This window comes from Muntiacus reevesi, chromosome 12 (assembly GCF_963930625.1).
Source record: "Muntiacus reevesi chromosome 12, mMunRee1.1, whole genome shotgun sequence".
NCBI classification, from domain to species: domain Eukaryota; kingdom Metazoa; phylum Chordata; class Mammalia; order Artiodactyla; family Cervidae; genus Muntiacus; species Muntiacus reevesi.
Window position 1 is genome coordinate 8,954,963 of NC_089260.1, and position 17,996 is coordinate 8,972,958.

The window sequence follows — 17,996 nt, forward strand, 5'->3', positions numbered from 1 at the left end:
CCTCCCAACAAAGGCAGAGATTGCCACAGAAGTTGTTTAACAATATACAAAAGGACGAGGAGAGAGGATGGCAGATTTCAGAGGATAATGAGCAAGGTAGGTGGAAGCAAGCTCTGCACCAGTGGGTCTGCCACTCACGTTGCCAGGAGGAGCTGAGTACGTAAGAGCCAGACCTTCACCACGTTGGGATGTGTCTTTCTGGCACAGTCGAACCAGGAGCAGGCAACTCATTTCTAATTTTGTCAAAAGGCAGCCGAAAGACCTTGGTTGCCCTGCCTATGCAGCAGCTCAACTAAGCCACCCAAACACTCCTTTTCTCTGGAAGGTTGCGGTTCTCTTCCCATTCTTCCAACACCTCCTGCCTGGGTAAACATCTCCCTGAGCCACCTTGACGCTGGCACTGTTCTGACATCATGGCCTATTCATCAACCACGGAGGAGTCAATTCCTGTTACAGAGGCACGTTGCGTGGGCTGAATAAACCCTACCAATGTGCCTCAGCACCAGGGAGGATGAAGACAGACACTCAGGCCCGAGCCGCTGTGTGGACAGCCAATGGCAGACACTGATGATAAGGGAGGCAAGAGGAGGTATTTTTTTTTTTTTTAACTTTTTTTTATTACACAGTAAAGAATACAACAATACCTGAATCATACTTTAAAGATTCACAGGTTGACAGACCATACATTACAGTCCAACTAAGGAAAAAAAAAGGATAAACAAGAAACCACAGTTCAGACATAGTAGACTTCAAAGCTCAAGAGTATGCTGACCAAAGCATGATGCCTAGACCCCGCCCCCCCCAGTGTTAGTCTACCATTAACTTGTGGTACATGTCTGAATTAAGTATTGCACAACAACTTTAATTTTTCACAATAATGTCGCAGAACCCAAAATAATATTTAAAAACAAAAATTACTTCAAATCTGCATTTCGACAGTCTCCAATTTTTTTTCTGTTCCTTGAGGAATTCGGACAACATGGAGTCGCTTTCTTTCCCTAAGTATTCCAGACGTAGGCATGCTTTGCATAAGAAAACCAGCCTTGAAATTTTTTTTTTAAATCCCCAAGACATGCACCTACACATTAAAAAAAAAAAAAAAAAAAGTTAAGGAAAGAAAAAAAAAAAAGACAGGTGGCCCTGTCACATACAGTCTCATGACAGAGAAAAAAGAGAAAGAGAAAGAGAGAGACAGAGAGAAGAGATAGAGGACGCCCTATTCCTATCAGCGACCACCATTCAATTCTATCCAATGAAGATAACTTTTTTCTTTTTAAATGTGTTATACCTACAAATTATACTCTCACATAGCCTGTATATAAGTGACAAGCAAAAAAGGAAAGTAACAAAAGTTTTTCTTTTCTTTCTCTTCTTTAGGTTTATGAGGTCTGCATTGTTACCAAGAAGTGATATGGTTCGCAGCTGTATGAACTTAACTTTTGGTTTCCTGGTTCTTTTGTGCCCATTTGGTTTGACTAGACCAGTTTTTGTTAGCTACTGGTGCAATATACATGCTGTCAGAGGTAGAGTGAAACTTTTTGCCACTGAGGAGAATGTAGCAAAACGGGAGGAGAGGACGAGGAGGAGGAAGCGGGGAAGGAGGAAGAGGAATTCGAGATAGAGCTCAGAGTTAGGGATTTTTTTTTTTTTTTTTGTATTTGTTTTTACTCAGGGTGCCCTGAATTAAAAGTAATGAGACGTACTGTACTAAATCCTTATTTTACACACGAGTGTTAAGAATAACAGTGCTGTTTCACATACATCACAGCTTCTAGAAATAAAGACGTGTGGGTATGACATACCTCATTTTTGGGATTATTTAACCCTTCGTAGCCTAGAACATATAATAGCTCTGTAAGAAAGGACTGTCCAGTGTCATTAGCAGACTAGAAAGCGGAGTGAGGTCAAAGGATTCTGGGAGCACCATGATAAAGTATAACCCATTCAGAGCCTGGTTATGCGCTTTCACGTCACTTTAAGCAGGTGTGCTGGCAGATGGACTTTCAACATGTGGATAGATGTATTCACTTGCTCATCAGAAGTTTCTAAACTAAAAAGCCACTGAAGAAAAACAAAAACAAAAAAAACACAACCTGAACAAAATTAAAAGCCAACTTGTACATGAAAATACAGGGCGAAATGCAAATAATGTTAGGTTAAAGAGATTTTAGGATTACCTCTATGCAGATATTTAAAAGCCATGTAAAACTGTATCCAAAGGCTTTATTTAAAAACAAAACCAAACCCAAGTTAACGGACCACTTTAGATTTTTAAATAAGTGCCTGGTGTGTATATGGATGTGGAGTAGTGTCTTCCCAGCCTTGAAAACTTTGGTTGTCTACACAGCCTGCAGCACTGCTGACTTCCCGTAAAGCACACAACCACGTTCTGGGCTACCATTTTCAAAACTAACAAGCAGTTCTGGTCTGGACCCTGGACGACGAAGGGTTAATGGATTCACACTATACCTTGCTGAACATGTTTAACCTGCTGATCATTTTGGAAAGTAGTACTGGTGCTTTTCAAAATTCCAATTTTGGTCCATCAGATCAGTCTTTGGCTGACTTCCCTTTTTGTAAGAATACTGTGTAACCTGGCATTCAGCAGTGTTAAAGCTGTCAGTCTACACCTCAGCATTTGGAGCTCTAATGATTTATCTTTTTTTTTTTTTTTTTGTAAAATTAGAAATACTTAAACAACCTTACAGCGATACACATGCACTGTCTTTTTTTTTTTTAAAGTAGGATATCTTGTTATTTTTTCAAAAGTCCCTAATAATGATTTTTCATCAAAAAAAAAAAAAAAAAAAGAAAAGAAAAAAAATCCACTACTACTCTATGCTACAGCTAAACTTGGTGGAATGGATCTAGCATATTTAAAAAGTTTGCTCAAAAAAAAAAAAAAAAAAGCATGCCTAGGGAGTCATTGTGACAGTGCAAAATACATTTATGTACATCCCTCTTACAAAAACACCAATATGTTAGCATTCCGTGAAGCATGCTGGTTTTCAGGGGGGAAAAAAAATCCTATAAGAGAGTGAAATAGCAGCTCCGAAAGATAGCCTTTTTCTTTTCTTTTCTTGAGGACAACCAAAAAAGTCTTTTTTTTTTTTTTCTTTCTTTTTTTAACTACTAGAGAAATACCACTAATACATACAGATATAAAAGCAGCATAGAAAGATACAGGTTTCTCACCAACTAGGAATAAGGAGACTAAAAGTGGGCACGTGGTTAAACTACGACGCGTCTTCACAGTCGTCCAGCACGTGTACGAGAAAAACACCATTGGGGAACCGCACAGGACAGAAGTGTTTCAACACCAAGAGAACGACTAGTTTTTAATTAAAAATACAAACAGGGTAGGGTTGAAAAAATTTAGAAAGGGGCTGGAGCTGGAGCCACCATTTTTTTAAAAATTATTTTTCAATATAAAATGAATGAGCTGGAACAGACCCAATGTCTTGCTCTGTGGAACCTTGCAAAAGTGAAGAAACGTTGAGGGCTGTTTAGAGCAGCAGCTGGCTGGTGTCAAAGCTGCCAGGATGCTAATAACTGCAGGCTGAGTCTGCTACTTCTGTGTGTGTGTGTATATACTTATATATATATATATAAAGGAGCCTTTTGTGTTATGGCATTTTTTTCTTGCTGTTGTGTTCACATATCCCACTGCAAAATCATCTTTCATTTTTCCTTCTGTTGACCTGGATATTATTATTTCTTTTCAGAAACAGGAAAAAAACCCCGAACATCTGTGTCTCCTTCCAATATGCTACACATCTGCGCGTTATGTAGCGGGTCTTCAAAGTTCAGTTAGCAACCCACGGATGCCATTCATCTTCTTGTTAAAATGTCTACTGCTGTAGCCAATGCTCATGCCCTTGAGGGTTTTCCTCTTTTTTTTTTCTCCATTATTGGATATAAAGAACATTGTGACTTTTAATATTAGCATTTTTGCTTTCAACAGCAATTAGCAATCTCTTGGTTTGCTGTTTGGTAAAGCATCGGTTAATGAGGTCATCTAGTTTAAAATCCCAGCTACTGGAAAATAACAGGGAGGAGGTCAAATCTATCATTTCATGTTATATTCTCTGCTCTCTTTTCAGTTCTCTAAGGAAAAGAAATCTTTGTTATCCACAATAAGTCATTATGACCCGTTACTGGCCTTCTGTTTTACCATCGCCTCAAGATACAGTTAGGTTCTCTCTTGCTGAAAGTACTGAACCAGGATAGTTCGTCTATAAACAAACAAAACTAAACGAAAACAAGAAGGAAAAAAAAAACAACTTTGAGCATCTGAGGGTGAGGACTCGGTTTCGCGCTGGCTGTGCTGTCTTTGCTCCGACAGTCCTGCGCGCGCGTCTAGCGAGGTGTCGTCTCTATGGTGGAAGGGGTCCCGGGGGTGGTCGACCTGGGGGTGGCCGCCGGCGGGGTGTCCATCGGGCTGCCGGCCCCGCTGCTGGGCGTGACGGAGGAGCTGACGGCGGGCGCGTCCCCCTGCTGCGGGGCCTGCAGGGTCTGCCCACAGATGTGGTGGTGCTTCTCCCAGTCTTTGTGCTGGCAAAAGGAGCCACAGTACCGGGCCGTGTTGCAGCCGCTGCAGGTCTCGCTGGCTTTCCGGCCGCAGTTCCAGCAACTCTGCGGAGGAGGCAGGAGAGGGGGACAGCTCCCATTAGCACCAGGCCCGGGCCAGACTGAGAAGGAAGCTAGGCAGCACTGCCCTCACCCCTTGTTTTTAAGAACTGAGAGAATGAAAAATCCATGTGTGTGTTTGTACACACGCTGAACACACTGAAGATGCAGGTTTTGGGGCGGTGACTGCCCAGACTTCACAAACTCTTAAGACATCTACACAAACTGGTTTGAAACCCTTTCCCGCTTTCGCTGTAAAATTCCTTCTCTTTAGGTTTAGTACCTTCGCATCTAAATTTTCTGTTCACCATACTAACAACTGCTACATCTGAAATTTTTCCTCTCCTAATGCGAATACCCATCCTGGAAAGATACAAAGGCACCAGTCCTGGCAAAAGCTTCTTCTTTCTAGACACTAATAGGAATCACAAAGGAACTATGATAATGCTCTGGGAACAACAGAGGATGAGATGGTTGGATGGCATCACCGACTCAATGGGCATGAGTTTGAGTAAACTCCGGGAGTTGGTGATGGACAGAGGGGCCTGGCGTGCTGCAGTCCATGGGGTCGCAAAGAGTCAGACACGACTGAGCGACTGAACTGAACTGAGCTATTAGAGTCAAAGGAATATAGTGGACTAGACAGAGGATTCTATTCCCTGTTCCAGCACAGATCAGAGAGTGGGGCATGCATTTAGTTCTCCCTACTGCAATTAATTATTCACTGTACCTGAACACCAAACGGTAGCAAAGTCTAAAAACAATCCCTGTTAACTTCAGCTCCCTCGAGATTGGATCCTTGGTTTGTTTTCACTGATATATTTCTAAGCACCCAGTACCTGATTTTTATATACATATATACATACAGTAGATGCTCAATAAATATTTGTGAAATGAGAAAATCAGATCACCTAATTTGGCTTTAAAAAAACCAGAAACACTAAAGCTGGGTAAAGAACAATTTTCTTCTCACATACTGCTTTCTAGCTGATGGAGTTCCTCTGAAGCCTGTTTGTACCGAAGCACCTCTGAGCAGTCAGAAAAGCAGAGGAAATTAAAAACTCTAGTTTTAGCACCCTAGCAAGCCTACTGCGAGTCTCCACTGGTGCTTTCCAAGCCGTGAGAGAAGCAGAAATGAGGCTCTTCTGAGATAAACACGCCTTGAAGCTGGGCACAGCGGCATAGACAGAAAAGCCCATGCCTGGGCAGACCCCGGGGAACGGGGGAGCCTCGGGACCACGCTGACGACGGCAGTGTCCTGAGGGCCCCTCTAGGAGCAGGGGAGCTCAGGAAGCCTCCCTGAGATGTTTGTGCCTCCTTTGGCAGGACCATCCACTGTGCAATGTTGTATCCAGCGATCTTAGCTCTGTACCATTCATCCTTTTATTCTTTCTTTTCCTTGGTTTTACTTTCTTGCCAAACAAACTTCTGACTATAATCTGGTAACCCCAACCAGCTGAAGGTATGTGGCTGTTAACACAATTAAAATATAGTTTTTAAAGCCCCGATCTATGTGGATACGAAAAAAATCTCCCCACTGTGTTTCCTGAGATTATTTTTGCTTTCAGCATGCTGGTAGTTTGGGTTAAGGTGGGCTCATAAGCCTACGAAAAATGCGCCAGTGGAACGTCAGCTCATCGCCCTGGACTGTGTGCTTTCACCACTGTGCAAATTACGCTAAGGAAATTTTAGCATTCATCCTAATTTGGCTAACAAATAAATGGCTCTTAAAGTCTTTCAAGTCCTTGAAGCCTATAAACTCAAGAACGATAGCATAAAACGTTTAGAAAGAGCTCAGTCCTGTGTTCATATTTCTTTACCACTCAGAAATGATAGCCTAATGAAGAGGAAAAAAATAAAAACTTTAAGATCTCACAGTCTGGCCAGTAGAAGGTGTTTCGAGTGAACATAGCTAAGGAAATCTAGAAGCTTTGATTTCTATGCTAATCTTATAAATAAAAATTTAATTACAATTAACAGTCAATACCAGAACAAAGTAATCTTTTTCTACTGCAGTTTAATTTTCCCGGGAAAATATCTCAAAAAATATGTGCCTCTGACCAGAGGCTTCATGACCATAACCAGAAGCCCTTCTCTCTCAAAATTAACTCAATCTTACTGCATGGACAATGGTGCACAGAGATCTGAACACACATGGCCCGCCCACCTCCAGAGCAGCGAGGTATGACACTCAGCGCTCGGGGTGTTTACTTCCTTGAGCTTTAGGCATTTCGAACAATGCCAGCTGGATCCTGGAACAAACTCAGAAATAAGTGAAATTCCTAAATTACATCAGAAAATCCCAACTAGAGAACACAGACCTAGATCCAAAACAGTATTTTAAGGAAATTAAACATCTAATCTGAGTCAAGTGGCTCCTTTAGGAAACACCCTGGTGTGAGTCCTATCTGTTTCCTGGCAGAATCACATCTTGGCAGACACGAGGCCGTGACCGCCCGGTTCTCAAGGGCTCCTTCAGATTGAAATCAGATGTAGGTAACCGTCTCAATTTAAGTTGATTAAACACACAGACTAAACCAGGTAATTACAAATGCATGTGTTGGGGAATGGAAGGAGGAGACAGAATGGGGACTTCTTTATTTTTTAAAGTGTTTTGAAAGATGGGAACAATTTTAAGAACAAAAAAGTGGAATAATGCCAAATATAGAAACAGATGTTTTGGATTATAAAGCTGCTGGGAAACGAGACTTTTTTTGCCGAGCATCTCTGGATTCTAATCCAGGATTCAAGGGCTCTAGTTTTACCTCCAGTCCCATTCTGAAGTTGTTGAATCCCATTCATTTACCACCCACTACTGAGACAATAAACCACCTATGACTTTAGAAAGGTGCAACAAAGAGTAATTCAAATAAGCTGGTGGGAAAAAACCTGCGTATTTTTTATTGCTCTTGACAATGCATTGCAATGAATGTGTAGGGAACTTTAGCTCAAGTATTCAACAAATGGAAAACTCCAAAGTGCATATTCCTTTTTAAAGGTTCATTAGAGGGACTTCCCTGGCAGTCCACTGGCTAAGACTCTGTGCTCCCAATGCAGGGGGCCAGGTTCAATCCCTGGTCAGGGAACTGGATCCCACATGAAACAGAGTTCCCTGCTGCCTGCTGAGAACAAAGAGTATTTGCATGCCACAGTGAAAACTGAAAATCTCGTGTGCTGCAACTAAAACTCAGCACAGTCAAATAAAAAAAAAATATTTTTAAAATAAAGTCATTAGAAAACAGGCAAAGCAAATTTCTACTAAGTCCTTCTGGGTGGCTCTACCAAATTTCCTGTTAACTAATTCACATCTGTAAGACTGATGCTGGACCAGGGGCACTTGGCCTCTCAACCATCACTTCTGGGAACCATGGATCTTATCAGTATTTATGAGTGCAGAAGCTTATGAGTACTCTAATTTGAATCATTTTTAGTTTCCAAGCTTTCTGTCATTCACAAAGGTGGAAAACTGCAAACTGTGTATCATACCCAGGGGTATATCCATAAAGGTAGGGTGTTAAGGTGGTCAATGGCTTCATCTAACTTTATGTTTTTCAATTTGTGCTTTTCATATTCAAGCTAGTACTTCCTAAGAGTTGCTTGTTTTCTTCATTGATTTTTCAAATAACTGAGCTTTGCTTTCAGTCTTTTAAGCAATGATTCTTATGACAATTACCACAATGGAATAGACGCCTAAAGAATACCATTCCATAGCAAATTTTGTTCCCAAAGTCCATGGCACTTTATAGTCTTCCTTTACTTGTGATAATATTATTCTTTATTCAGCATAAGGAATATTCTTCCTCCCTATCATGAGAATCAGCCATTTTTCAAAACTAGGCTAGGATTCAGATGAAGAATAGGAGGCAGAATACAGCCCTCCCTTTATAAATGTACTGACACTACATACGACGTGGAAATGATGAGTTGAAGCTTTTGGTGCCAGTGCTTTATGTCAAAGACTATTGACACTTGTCTCATATCAACAGTTCTTTTTGTCCCTATGAACAAAATTATTTCCTTCATCTGGTTATTTTAGATACAGAGAGAATGGTCTTTCTGTCCTACTAGCAAAATAATAAATAGCTTTTCTGGTTCTTACCGTTGGAAATTCCTTTTATAAGAAACAAAACATTTTCTCCTAAGAAGTTTCTGCAGCTATTATCCACCTATAATTCTAAAAAAAAACAAAAACAAAAACAAAAAAAAAACCCCTTGCACACAAGTGATGCCCAAAGAATAAAGCAGAATGATTATAATTGAAATTCCCAAAATGTATGTAACTTTTTACAGTAAATAACTTCCATATCTATGAAATTACACAGGCAAGGTTTGATTCACAGTCTTTGGACTGCAAACCACTCTTTCTAAAATGCCACACCTTGTCCATCGCAGATCCTTCTCATAACCTGTTTTGGCAGGAATAATGTTAGAAGGGCACTTCAACCATAAACGTTGACAGATGTTTGACCAGGAAGTTGGAACCAAACAAAATGGAATGGAATGTATGTAATGGAATGGCTTCTAATTTTGAGTGGCTTCAGCGTCACTCTTTCTTGGTTTTTCACCTCCAGCTATATCACTAGTGGCTTTAGAACCACAGGCAAATTACTTAACCTCCTAGAGTGGCAGTAGGAAGGATAACTATAGGATTATTCAGGATCATATCAGTGCTAACTAAGGGGTCCGGATGCTCAGTGGATCGTGAATAAATGGCAGGAACTAATACCACCTCCTCCTCCTGGCACTGGCTGAGAGCAAATGAGACCACACACATCTCTGCAGGGCTCAACCTTTACAATCAGAAAGCTCGTGGTCCGGTGCTTCCCCTCGATGGACACTGACAGCTACACAGCTAGAACGTGTCCTTACTTCCACTAACATGTCATTAGTGGCACTTACTTCTTCTCCTTCCTTACTGCCCTCAGATCTTCTGAAGATTTACCACTGACCATTTCCCCATTCATCCTTTTTAAAGATAATTCCCATCGCTGGACTTTCCTGAAGTCCAGTGGATAAGACTCCATGCTCCCAAAGCAGGAGGCCTGTGTTCCACCCTTGGTTGGAGAACCAAGATTCTACATGCCACTGGCACAGACAAAAAAATTAAAAAAAAAAATTAAAAAACAAATTTTCCTTGTGGCATGTCCCTCTAACTTTGGTTTTTATGATACAAAAATTCTGTTTCTTATACTATAACCTTTCTGGTTTCTATTTTTTTATGTGCCTCTAAATATGTGGCAAGGAGGGAAGTTGGCGTAAAGAAAAGAAATATACTTTCCTCCCTACAGGCTCCCTTTCAGTCATGGTTTTAACTATTAGCTGTAAGAAAATGACTCTTAAATCACCTTGCTGCCTTTATTTCCTTCGTGAGCTTCTCTTCCTTTCAAATGCCTGTTCTGTAGCACTACCAGGATGCTCCCGTTATCTGAGTCAGTAACCCCCAAACCCGACTCCCTCGCACGGTCCTTTTCAGTCACTGGCAACAATCAGGCCAAAGACTTTGCCATCTCATTGGAAATTCCCCAGCAACCTCTCAGAGCCAAACCCCACAGACCTTGCTTCTCTCCTGATCTCCCTTCCTTTCCTATCTCAGTTATTATTGAAATTTCTTCCCTGCCCTTCCTGTTACAATAGCTTCTTAATTGATTTTTTTTTTTTTTTGGTCTCTCTCTTACATATTCACACTGCTCATTTGTAAGGAGACTTTATAAAAAATATTTCTACTTATCTTACTTGTACCTCTTACCCACTTTCCTAGATAAGTCACAGAAACATTATCCCAGTTTTATAGATGAGCAAACCAAAGTTCCGAGAGGTGAATCACGCCAGATCGTTCTGGGCCCAATGGATCAGCCACTACACCATGAACATCTATGGATTCAGACAGCCGGCCTTTTAGTAAATGAAACAAATAAGCAAAAATCTTGAATTAGCATAGATTCAGCTCCTACTCTGAAAGCTCCAGATTCTTCTGGGGATCAACAGGGCTGATCAGACTGTGAGGGCTTTTCCAGGAGCCATGTTGGGAGACTTCGAGGTGGCTACATGCGAGAGTCCACTGGGGCCATCCCTAGAGGCTGGGTCGCACTGCACAGGATCCCCTGGGGATGGCTCCATGAACTCTAGAGGGGGTAAAAAAGATGAACCTCTCAGATTGACCTGTTTACAATATTAGGGCTCAGAAAGTTCTGGAAACAAAGTCTGAAGGTTCAATCACTGTTTCTACTTAAGTGCCACAAAACCACCCAATATAAGCATGTGCATTTCTGCACCTACTTAGGAATATGAATAAAGACTGCTTCAATCGGTGGTGAAATATCACTTTAATAGCTTCAACACAAAACTAACTATTGGAACAGCACAATTATTGACTTTCTGTTTGAGGCTCAATTCCAGTCATGTCCTTTGAATTCCTGAATTAGAAAAAGTTATGGATCTCAAAGAAATGCTGCAGCACGTTCCTTTTGAAATAGTTCTAACCTAACAATATTCACTGGGAAAAAAAAAGACTATGTTTACAGATAGGAACTAGAAGTGAATATAGAAAAAAATAAAACAGTTGAAGACAGCCAGATTCAATGATTTTCCTTTCTTTTGATTTTATGCTAATACTGGCTTTACATTCTTGATGAAACATATAATACACTATAAAAGATAAAGTACAGAAAATGTCATTTGCTTGTATCTGCCTAAGCAGTCTAGTATCTTTCATATGGTTGTGATAACTACTACTAGTCTATAAACCAAAGTGAAATTAGAGAACGGATGAGGCAATATGAGGGTGGCGTGGATAGTGTGTGGAGGGTGGCTTACAGAATAGCTGCTGACTTATTCTTAAGCATCAGATGAAACAAAACTTCCTTCCAGAAGCCTTTGTACTAAACTCCATTAAGACTGATAATTTAGTGATTTGACTCTTCTAACGAGTTATGGTGAGCACAAAGGTAGAGACCAGGGTACCTCCAGCGCCTGGTGCTATCTCTGTCACATAATAAAAGCTCAATAATTTGTTATTGATAGAATAAACACATAAATGACTATAATTTAGAGTAATATGTATCAACAGGTCACAAACATGAGTTTTTAAAAGAATGTCTATTCATTTCTGGGTACAGATTGAAAAATCAATGGATCCTACATTTGATGGGAATATATACAAATTTCAATCAATTGCTATGATGGCTAGAGCAATCATTCATTTCAACAAATAAAGAACAATTCAGAAAATTTCTGGAGCGCTGTGCTACATGGATCTTTGCTGCTGTTGTTCAGTCTCTAAGCGGTGTCCAATTCTTTGTGACCCCATGCGCTGTAGGACACCAGGTTCCTCTGTCCTCCACTATCTCACAGGGCCGACTCACATTCATGTCCATCGAATCCGTGATACTATCCAACCATCTCATTGTCTGCTGTCATCCTCTCCTTTTGACTTCAATCTTTCCCAGCATCAGGGTATTTTCCAATGAGTCGACTCCTTACATCAGGTGGCCCAAGTACTGGAGTTAAGCTTCAGCAATAGTCTTTCCAATGAATATTCAGGGTTGATTTCCTATGAGATTGACTGCTTTGATCTCCTTGCAGTCCAAGGAACTCTCAAGAGTTTTTTCCAGCACCACAATTCAAAAGCATCAATTCTTCAGTGCTCAATTCTTTATGCTCCAACTCTCACATCCGTACATGACCACTGGAAAAACTGTCTTTGACCTTATGAACCTTTCTCAGCAAAGTGATGTCTCTGCTTTTTAATATGCTATCTAGGTTGGTCATAGCTTTCCAAGCAGCAAGTGTCTTAATTTCATGGATACAGCCACCATCTGCAGTGATTTTGGAGCCCATGAAAATAAAATCTGTTACTGCTTCCACTTTTCCCCTCCTATTTGCCAAGAAGTGGTGGGACTACATGCCATGATCTTCATTTTTAAACGGCAAGTTTCAGTCTCTCCCCTTCATCAAGAGGCTCTTTAGTTCCTCTTCACTTTCTGTTATTACAGTGGTATCATCTGCATATCTGAGGTTGTTGATATTTCTCCTGGCCATCTTGATTCCAGCTTGTGCTTCATCCAGCCCAGCATTTCTCATGATGTACTCTGCATAGAAGTTAAGTGAGTAGGGTGACAATATACAGCCTTGATGTACTCCTTTCCCAACTCTGAACCAGTCAGTTGTTCTGTGTAAGGTTTTAACTGTTGCTTCTTCACCCACATACAGGTTTCTCAGAAGACAGGTAAGGTGGTCTGGCATTCCCATCTCTTTAAGGATTTTCCACAAGTTGTTGTGATCCACACGTTAAAGGCTTTCACATAGTCAATGAAGCAGAAGTAGATGTTTCTCTGGAACTCGCTTGCATTCTCCATGATCCAGCAAAGGTTGGCAATTTGATTCCCAGTTCCTTTACCTCTTTGAAACCCAGACTGTACACCTGGAAATTCTTAGTTGACATACTGCTGAAGCCTAGCTTGAAGGATTTTGAGCATGACCGTGATAGCATGTGAAATGAGCATAATTGTACAGTAGTTTGAACATTCTTTGGCATTGCCCTTCTTTGGGATTAGAATGAAAACTGATTTCCAGTCTTGTGGCCACTGCTGAGTTTTCCACATTTGCTGACACTTTAACAGTATCATATTTAGGATTTGAAATACTGCAGCTGGAATTCCATCACCTCCACTAGCTTTGTTTGGAGTAATGTTTTCTAAGGCCCACTTGACTTCACACTCCAGGATGTCTGGCTCTAGGTGAGTGATCACACCATTGTGATTATCTGGATCATTAAGACCTTTCTTGTATAGTTCCACTACGTATTCTCGCCACCTCTTCTTAATCTCTTGTGCTTCTGTTAGGTCCTTATGGTTTCTGTCTTTTATCATGCCCATCCTTGCATGTAATGTTCCCTTGATATCTCCAATTCTCTTGAAGACACCTCTAGTCTTGTCCAGTCTATTGCTTTCCTCTATTTCTTTGCATTGTTCCTTTTAAACAGGCCTTCTTATCTCTCCTTGCTGTTCTCTGGAACTCTGCGTTCAGTTGGGTGTATCTTTCCCTTTCTCCTGTGCCTTTTGCTTCTCTTCTTGCCTCAGTTATCATTAAGCCTCCTCAACCACTTTGCCTTCTTACATTTCTTTTTCTTTGGGATAATTTTGGTCACTGCCTCCTGAACAATCTTATGAACCTCTGTCCATAGTTCTTCAGACATTCTGTCTACCAGATCTAATCCCTTGAATTATTCATCACCTACACTGTATAACCAAAAAGGATTTGATTTAGGTCATATCTGAATGACCTAATGGTTTTCCTTACTTCAATTTAAACCTGAATTTTGTAGTAAGGAGCTCATGATCTGAGCAACAGTCAGCTCCAGGTCTTAATTTTGCTAACTCTATACAGCTTCTCCATCTTTGGCTGCAAAGAACATAATCAATCTGATTCTGGTATTGACCATCTGGTGAGGTCCATGTGTAAAGTCAAATTGTGCTGTTGGAAAAGGGTGTTTGCTACGACCAGCATGTTCTCTTGACAAAATTCTGTTAGCCTTTGCCCTATTTCACTTTGTACTCCAAGGCCAATCTTGCCTGTTTTTAAGGTTACCTCTTTTTTTTTTTTTTTCATTTATTTTTATTAGTTGGAGGCTAATCACTTTACCACTTACTACTTTTGCATTTCAATCCTCTGTGACAAAAAGGACATCATTTTTTGCTGTGTTATCGGTCTTCACAGAACCAGTCAACTTTAGTGTCTTTGGCATCAGTGGTTGGGGCACAGACTTGGATTACTCTGATGTTGAATGGTTTGCCTTGGAAAGCAACTGAAATCATTCTGTTCTTTTTGAGATTGTGCCCAAGTACCACATTTTGGACTCTTTCATTGACCATGAGGGCTATTCCATTTCTTTTAAGGGGTTCTTGCTCACAGTAGTAGATATAATGGTCATCAGAATTAAATTTGCCCATTTCTGCCCATTTTGTTCATCTATTCCTAAGACTGGAGGTTCAGTCTTGCCATCTCCTGCTTGGCCACATCCAGTTTACCTTGACTCATGGACAAAACATTTCAGGTTCCTATGCAATGTTGTTCTTTACAGCATCGGACTTTACTTTCACCACCAGCCACAATCCACAGCTGAGGGTCATTTCCACCCTGGCCCAGCTGTTTCACTCTTATTGGCGCTATTAGGAATTGCTCTCTGCTCTTCCCCGGTAGCATACTGGACACCTTATGACCTGGGAGTCTCATCTTGCAGTATTATATCATTTTGTCTTCTCATATACTCTATGGGGTTTTCTAGGCAAGAATACTGGAGTGGGTTGCTGTTTCTTTCTCCAGTGGGCCACGTCAGAACTCCTCACCAGGACCCATCCATCTTGGAAGGCCCTTCACAGCACGGCTCTTAGCTTCATGAGTTACACAAGCCCTTTCGCCATGTCAAGGCTCTGATCCATGAAGGGGAGCTGGGTCTTGTTTGAGGTCAAATGGCTAAAACTCAAGAAAACTCCCTGAATATAAAAATACAGCTAAGAATTCTGAGCAGCACCTACACTGCCTTCTCTGCAGATCAGCTGGGCCGTGAACTCCTAACCTAACCGAGTCCCCTGTCCTGGGGCCAACTGTGGTAAGGCGGGAGTAGGAAAGGGAACTCTATCCAAGCCCAAGGAAACCAGGGCTGTCCTGGCTCTGCTCTGAAAGGGCCCAGGATTTCCTAGACTTGAGGTGACGTCTAGGCATCACTGCTGGGGTGGCTTTTACCAGGTCATTTCTTCTAAGAGGTGCACATTCTTGAATGTGAGGAAAGAACAGGGTGCAGGAAAATAATTGCAGGATTCCAAATTGTATATTCAGTCTTAAATGAAAAGTAAACAATTCCTGAGAGGGAAGAAAAGTATTTCTTTACAAATTCAAACTAAGATTGAGCAAAAGATACAACTTAGATTGTTCTCAGACACTGTTATTCCTCAGGGGAATTTCAGCATTAATTTATGACTAATAGATTAACCCCCCCCCCCTTTTTTTTGTCAAGTCCTTGATTAAACCCTTTGTGTGTGTGTTTGGGGTGTGTATATGTGTATATCTATGTGCCCGTGGACTCATGGGCAAGTCTGGAGGAGTCTGGGCTTCATTCTCTTTTCCATCTTGGAAAACGTCTATATTACTTTTGATGAGAAGAGGCATGATGCATTAAGAGGTTCAATCCCAAAAAAAAAAAAAAAAAAAAAAAAAAAAGAGGTTCAATCCCCCACAAATCTTAAAAGTGGTCTTGCGGTTTAAGAATAGAAGTAGGAAACCATATTAAAATTGCCTTTCTTTATCTGTATCCAAAAATACCTTCACGATCCTTATTTCATTGTTCTGAAACAGAGTAATGAGGGTGGTATCTGAGAGCCCCGGTGGAGATCCTGCCAACCCCCAGCTGTGTGACTAGCCAAGTAAGCCTCTTCACCTGCAATGTGATTAAAAATGATTATGTCTCAGAGTTGTAGGCACCACATGAGATGAGAAAACCAAAGCTTTTAGAAGTTTAGTGTTGCTTTTTTTTTAAATCACAGAATTATGGAGCCAGAAACTAAATGCGGCCCTCTGACTTCCAAGCCTTTTCTACTAGCATGCTGCTGCTGCTAAGTCCGACTCTGTTGTTGTCCGACTCTGTGCGACCCCATAGATGGCAGCCCACCAGGCTTCCCTGTCTCTGGGATCCTCCAGGCAAGAACACTGGAGTGGGTTGCCATTTCCTTCTCCAATGAATGAAAGTGAAAAGGGAAAGTGAAAGTGAAGTCATGTCCGACTCTTTGCAACCCCATGGACCGCAGCCTACCAGGCTCCTCCGTCCATGGGATTTTCCAGGCAAGAGTACTGGAGTGGGTTGCCATTGCCTTAGTCTACTTTAAAATCCTTGAGAAATGTCACTGAAGACTAGGGTAATACTATATTAAAAACCAGTTTCTCAAGACATCAAAAAAAAAAAAAAAAAAAAAAAAAAAACCAGTTACCTTAGAAGATTACTCATATCTAGGTTATTTCATCCTATCTACTATTTATAGCTACTGCTTGATACGCCAGATTTTTATAATGCTAAATACCATTGTCAAGTTCATATATTCTTCTGGATATTAGGTATAAAGGTACAAAGATTATAGATACTAAAGAGATATAGCACTATTAGCCAAATATAAAGACTTAATTCTCAATTTCTCTAAGATATTTATCTTCAGAATTTAGTGACCTATAAAATATTCTTATAATTCACAACAGCCCTAAAATGTTCATATGAAAGATGTTTTAATGATGGTAACAATTGTGCCTCACAGCATCACTAACTTGAATGCAGCAGGACAAATTCTGTCCAAAAGATGGTAATAAAATGTTCTTTCAAAAAACATGAAACAAAGTCCTTAAATATCTTAGCCATAAGATGCCAACAAAATTGAATTCATATCTAGTTTAATTAAACAATGGAAGTCAGGTGGTAAAGGGTAGAAAACTTCCCTTTGTCCCTCCTTTCCTGGGAAACTTTCAAAGGTTGAAAATCAATTCCTTTTGTCCCCTTGTTATTCATCTGCTACACATTAAATAGAAACTCTGGGTATCGAGTAATTCCCATAGGGTCTTTCATCTACAGAGAAGCCTGGTACAAATTAAATTCTTACTCTCCTTCATGAATTATAGATATGTGTTGTAGTGGACCGTTGATTTATCAGCATATGCTTTTGCTAGTTCAGCGTGGTGTGACAAGCTAACGGCAGGCCTTCTCTAAGGCTATTTTGGGTTGGGGATTGGGGTACTGTATTAATATAGAGCATTATCATGTTGTTCTGACTTCACAGTCTCTGTTTAAAAGGCATCCTGCTAGACACTGTGTTTTAGTTACCTCCGTGATCCTTCAGCCATTTAGGTTACCTGTGTGTGTGTGTTCTGATACACTGTAATAACACTAAAATGTGTAACATCACATCTGCCAGTGATGTGATGCTTATGAAATGACCATCGCAATGGTTATTACACAGACCGTGCAGAAGATCTCTTAGGAATTCTTAATTGATGCAAAAGCTGGTTTAGCATTGGACTTCAGAACCAAGAGTTAAGGAAATAAATTTGACCCCTGCCTGCAATATATCTTCAGGTGACACAGCTTAGATGGGGTCTCTGTCCTAAATCCTGGCTTTTAGAAGGAAACCACAGATATATGATAAACCCCACACATACACACTCAGTTCTCAATCTCTAGTGCCAGAAGTTCTAAGCATTTCACTTGAATCTGTTCCCCACCAAATGCGCTAAAACTCTTTTTGCGGCAGGTGTTCTTTTAGGTCTTTAACAAAGACAAAACTTGGTCAGCTCTCGGTCGATTTCCAAGTGCCAGGCCTCCGCGAACCACGCGT

At 40.7% G+C, this 17,996-nt stretch overlaps 1 protein-coding gene across 1 annotated transcript in view; it reads right to left on the reverse strand.

The window, feature by feature from the left end:
• Positions 1–592: 592 nt before the first annotated feature.
• Positions 593–17,996, reverse strand: part of RUNX1T1 (RUNX1 partner transcriptional co-repressor 1) — a 151,093-nt gene continuing 133,689 nt past the window's right edge. Inside the window, 1 exon segment of the mRNA XM_065902568.1 lies at positions 593–4,635. Within this exon segment, the coding sequence (XP_065758640.1) occupies positions 4,360–4,635 (276 nt within the window). The 3' untranslated portion in view covers positions 593–4,359.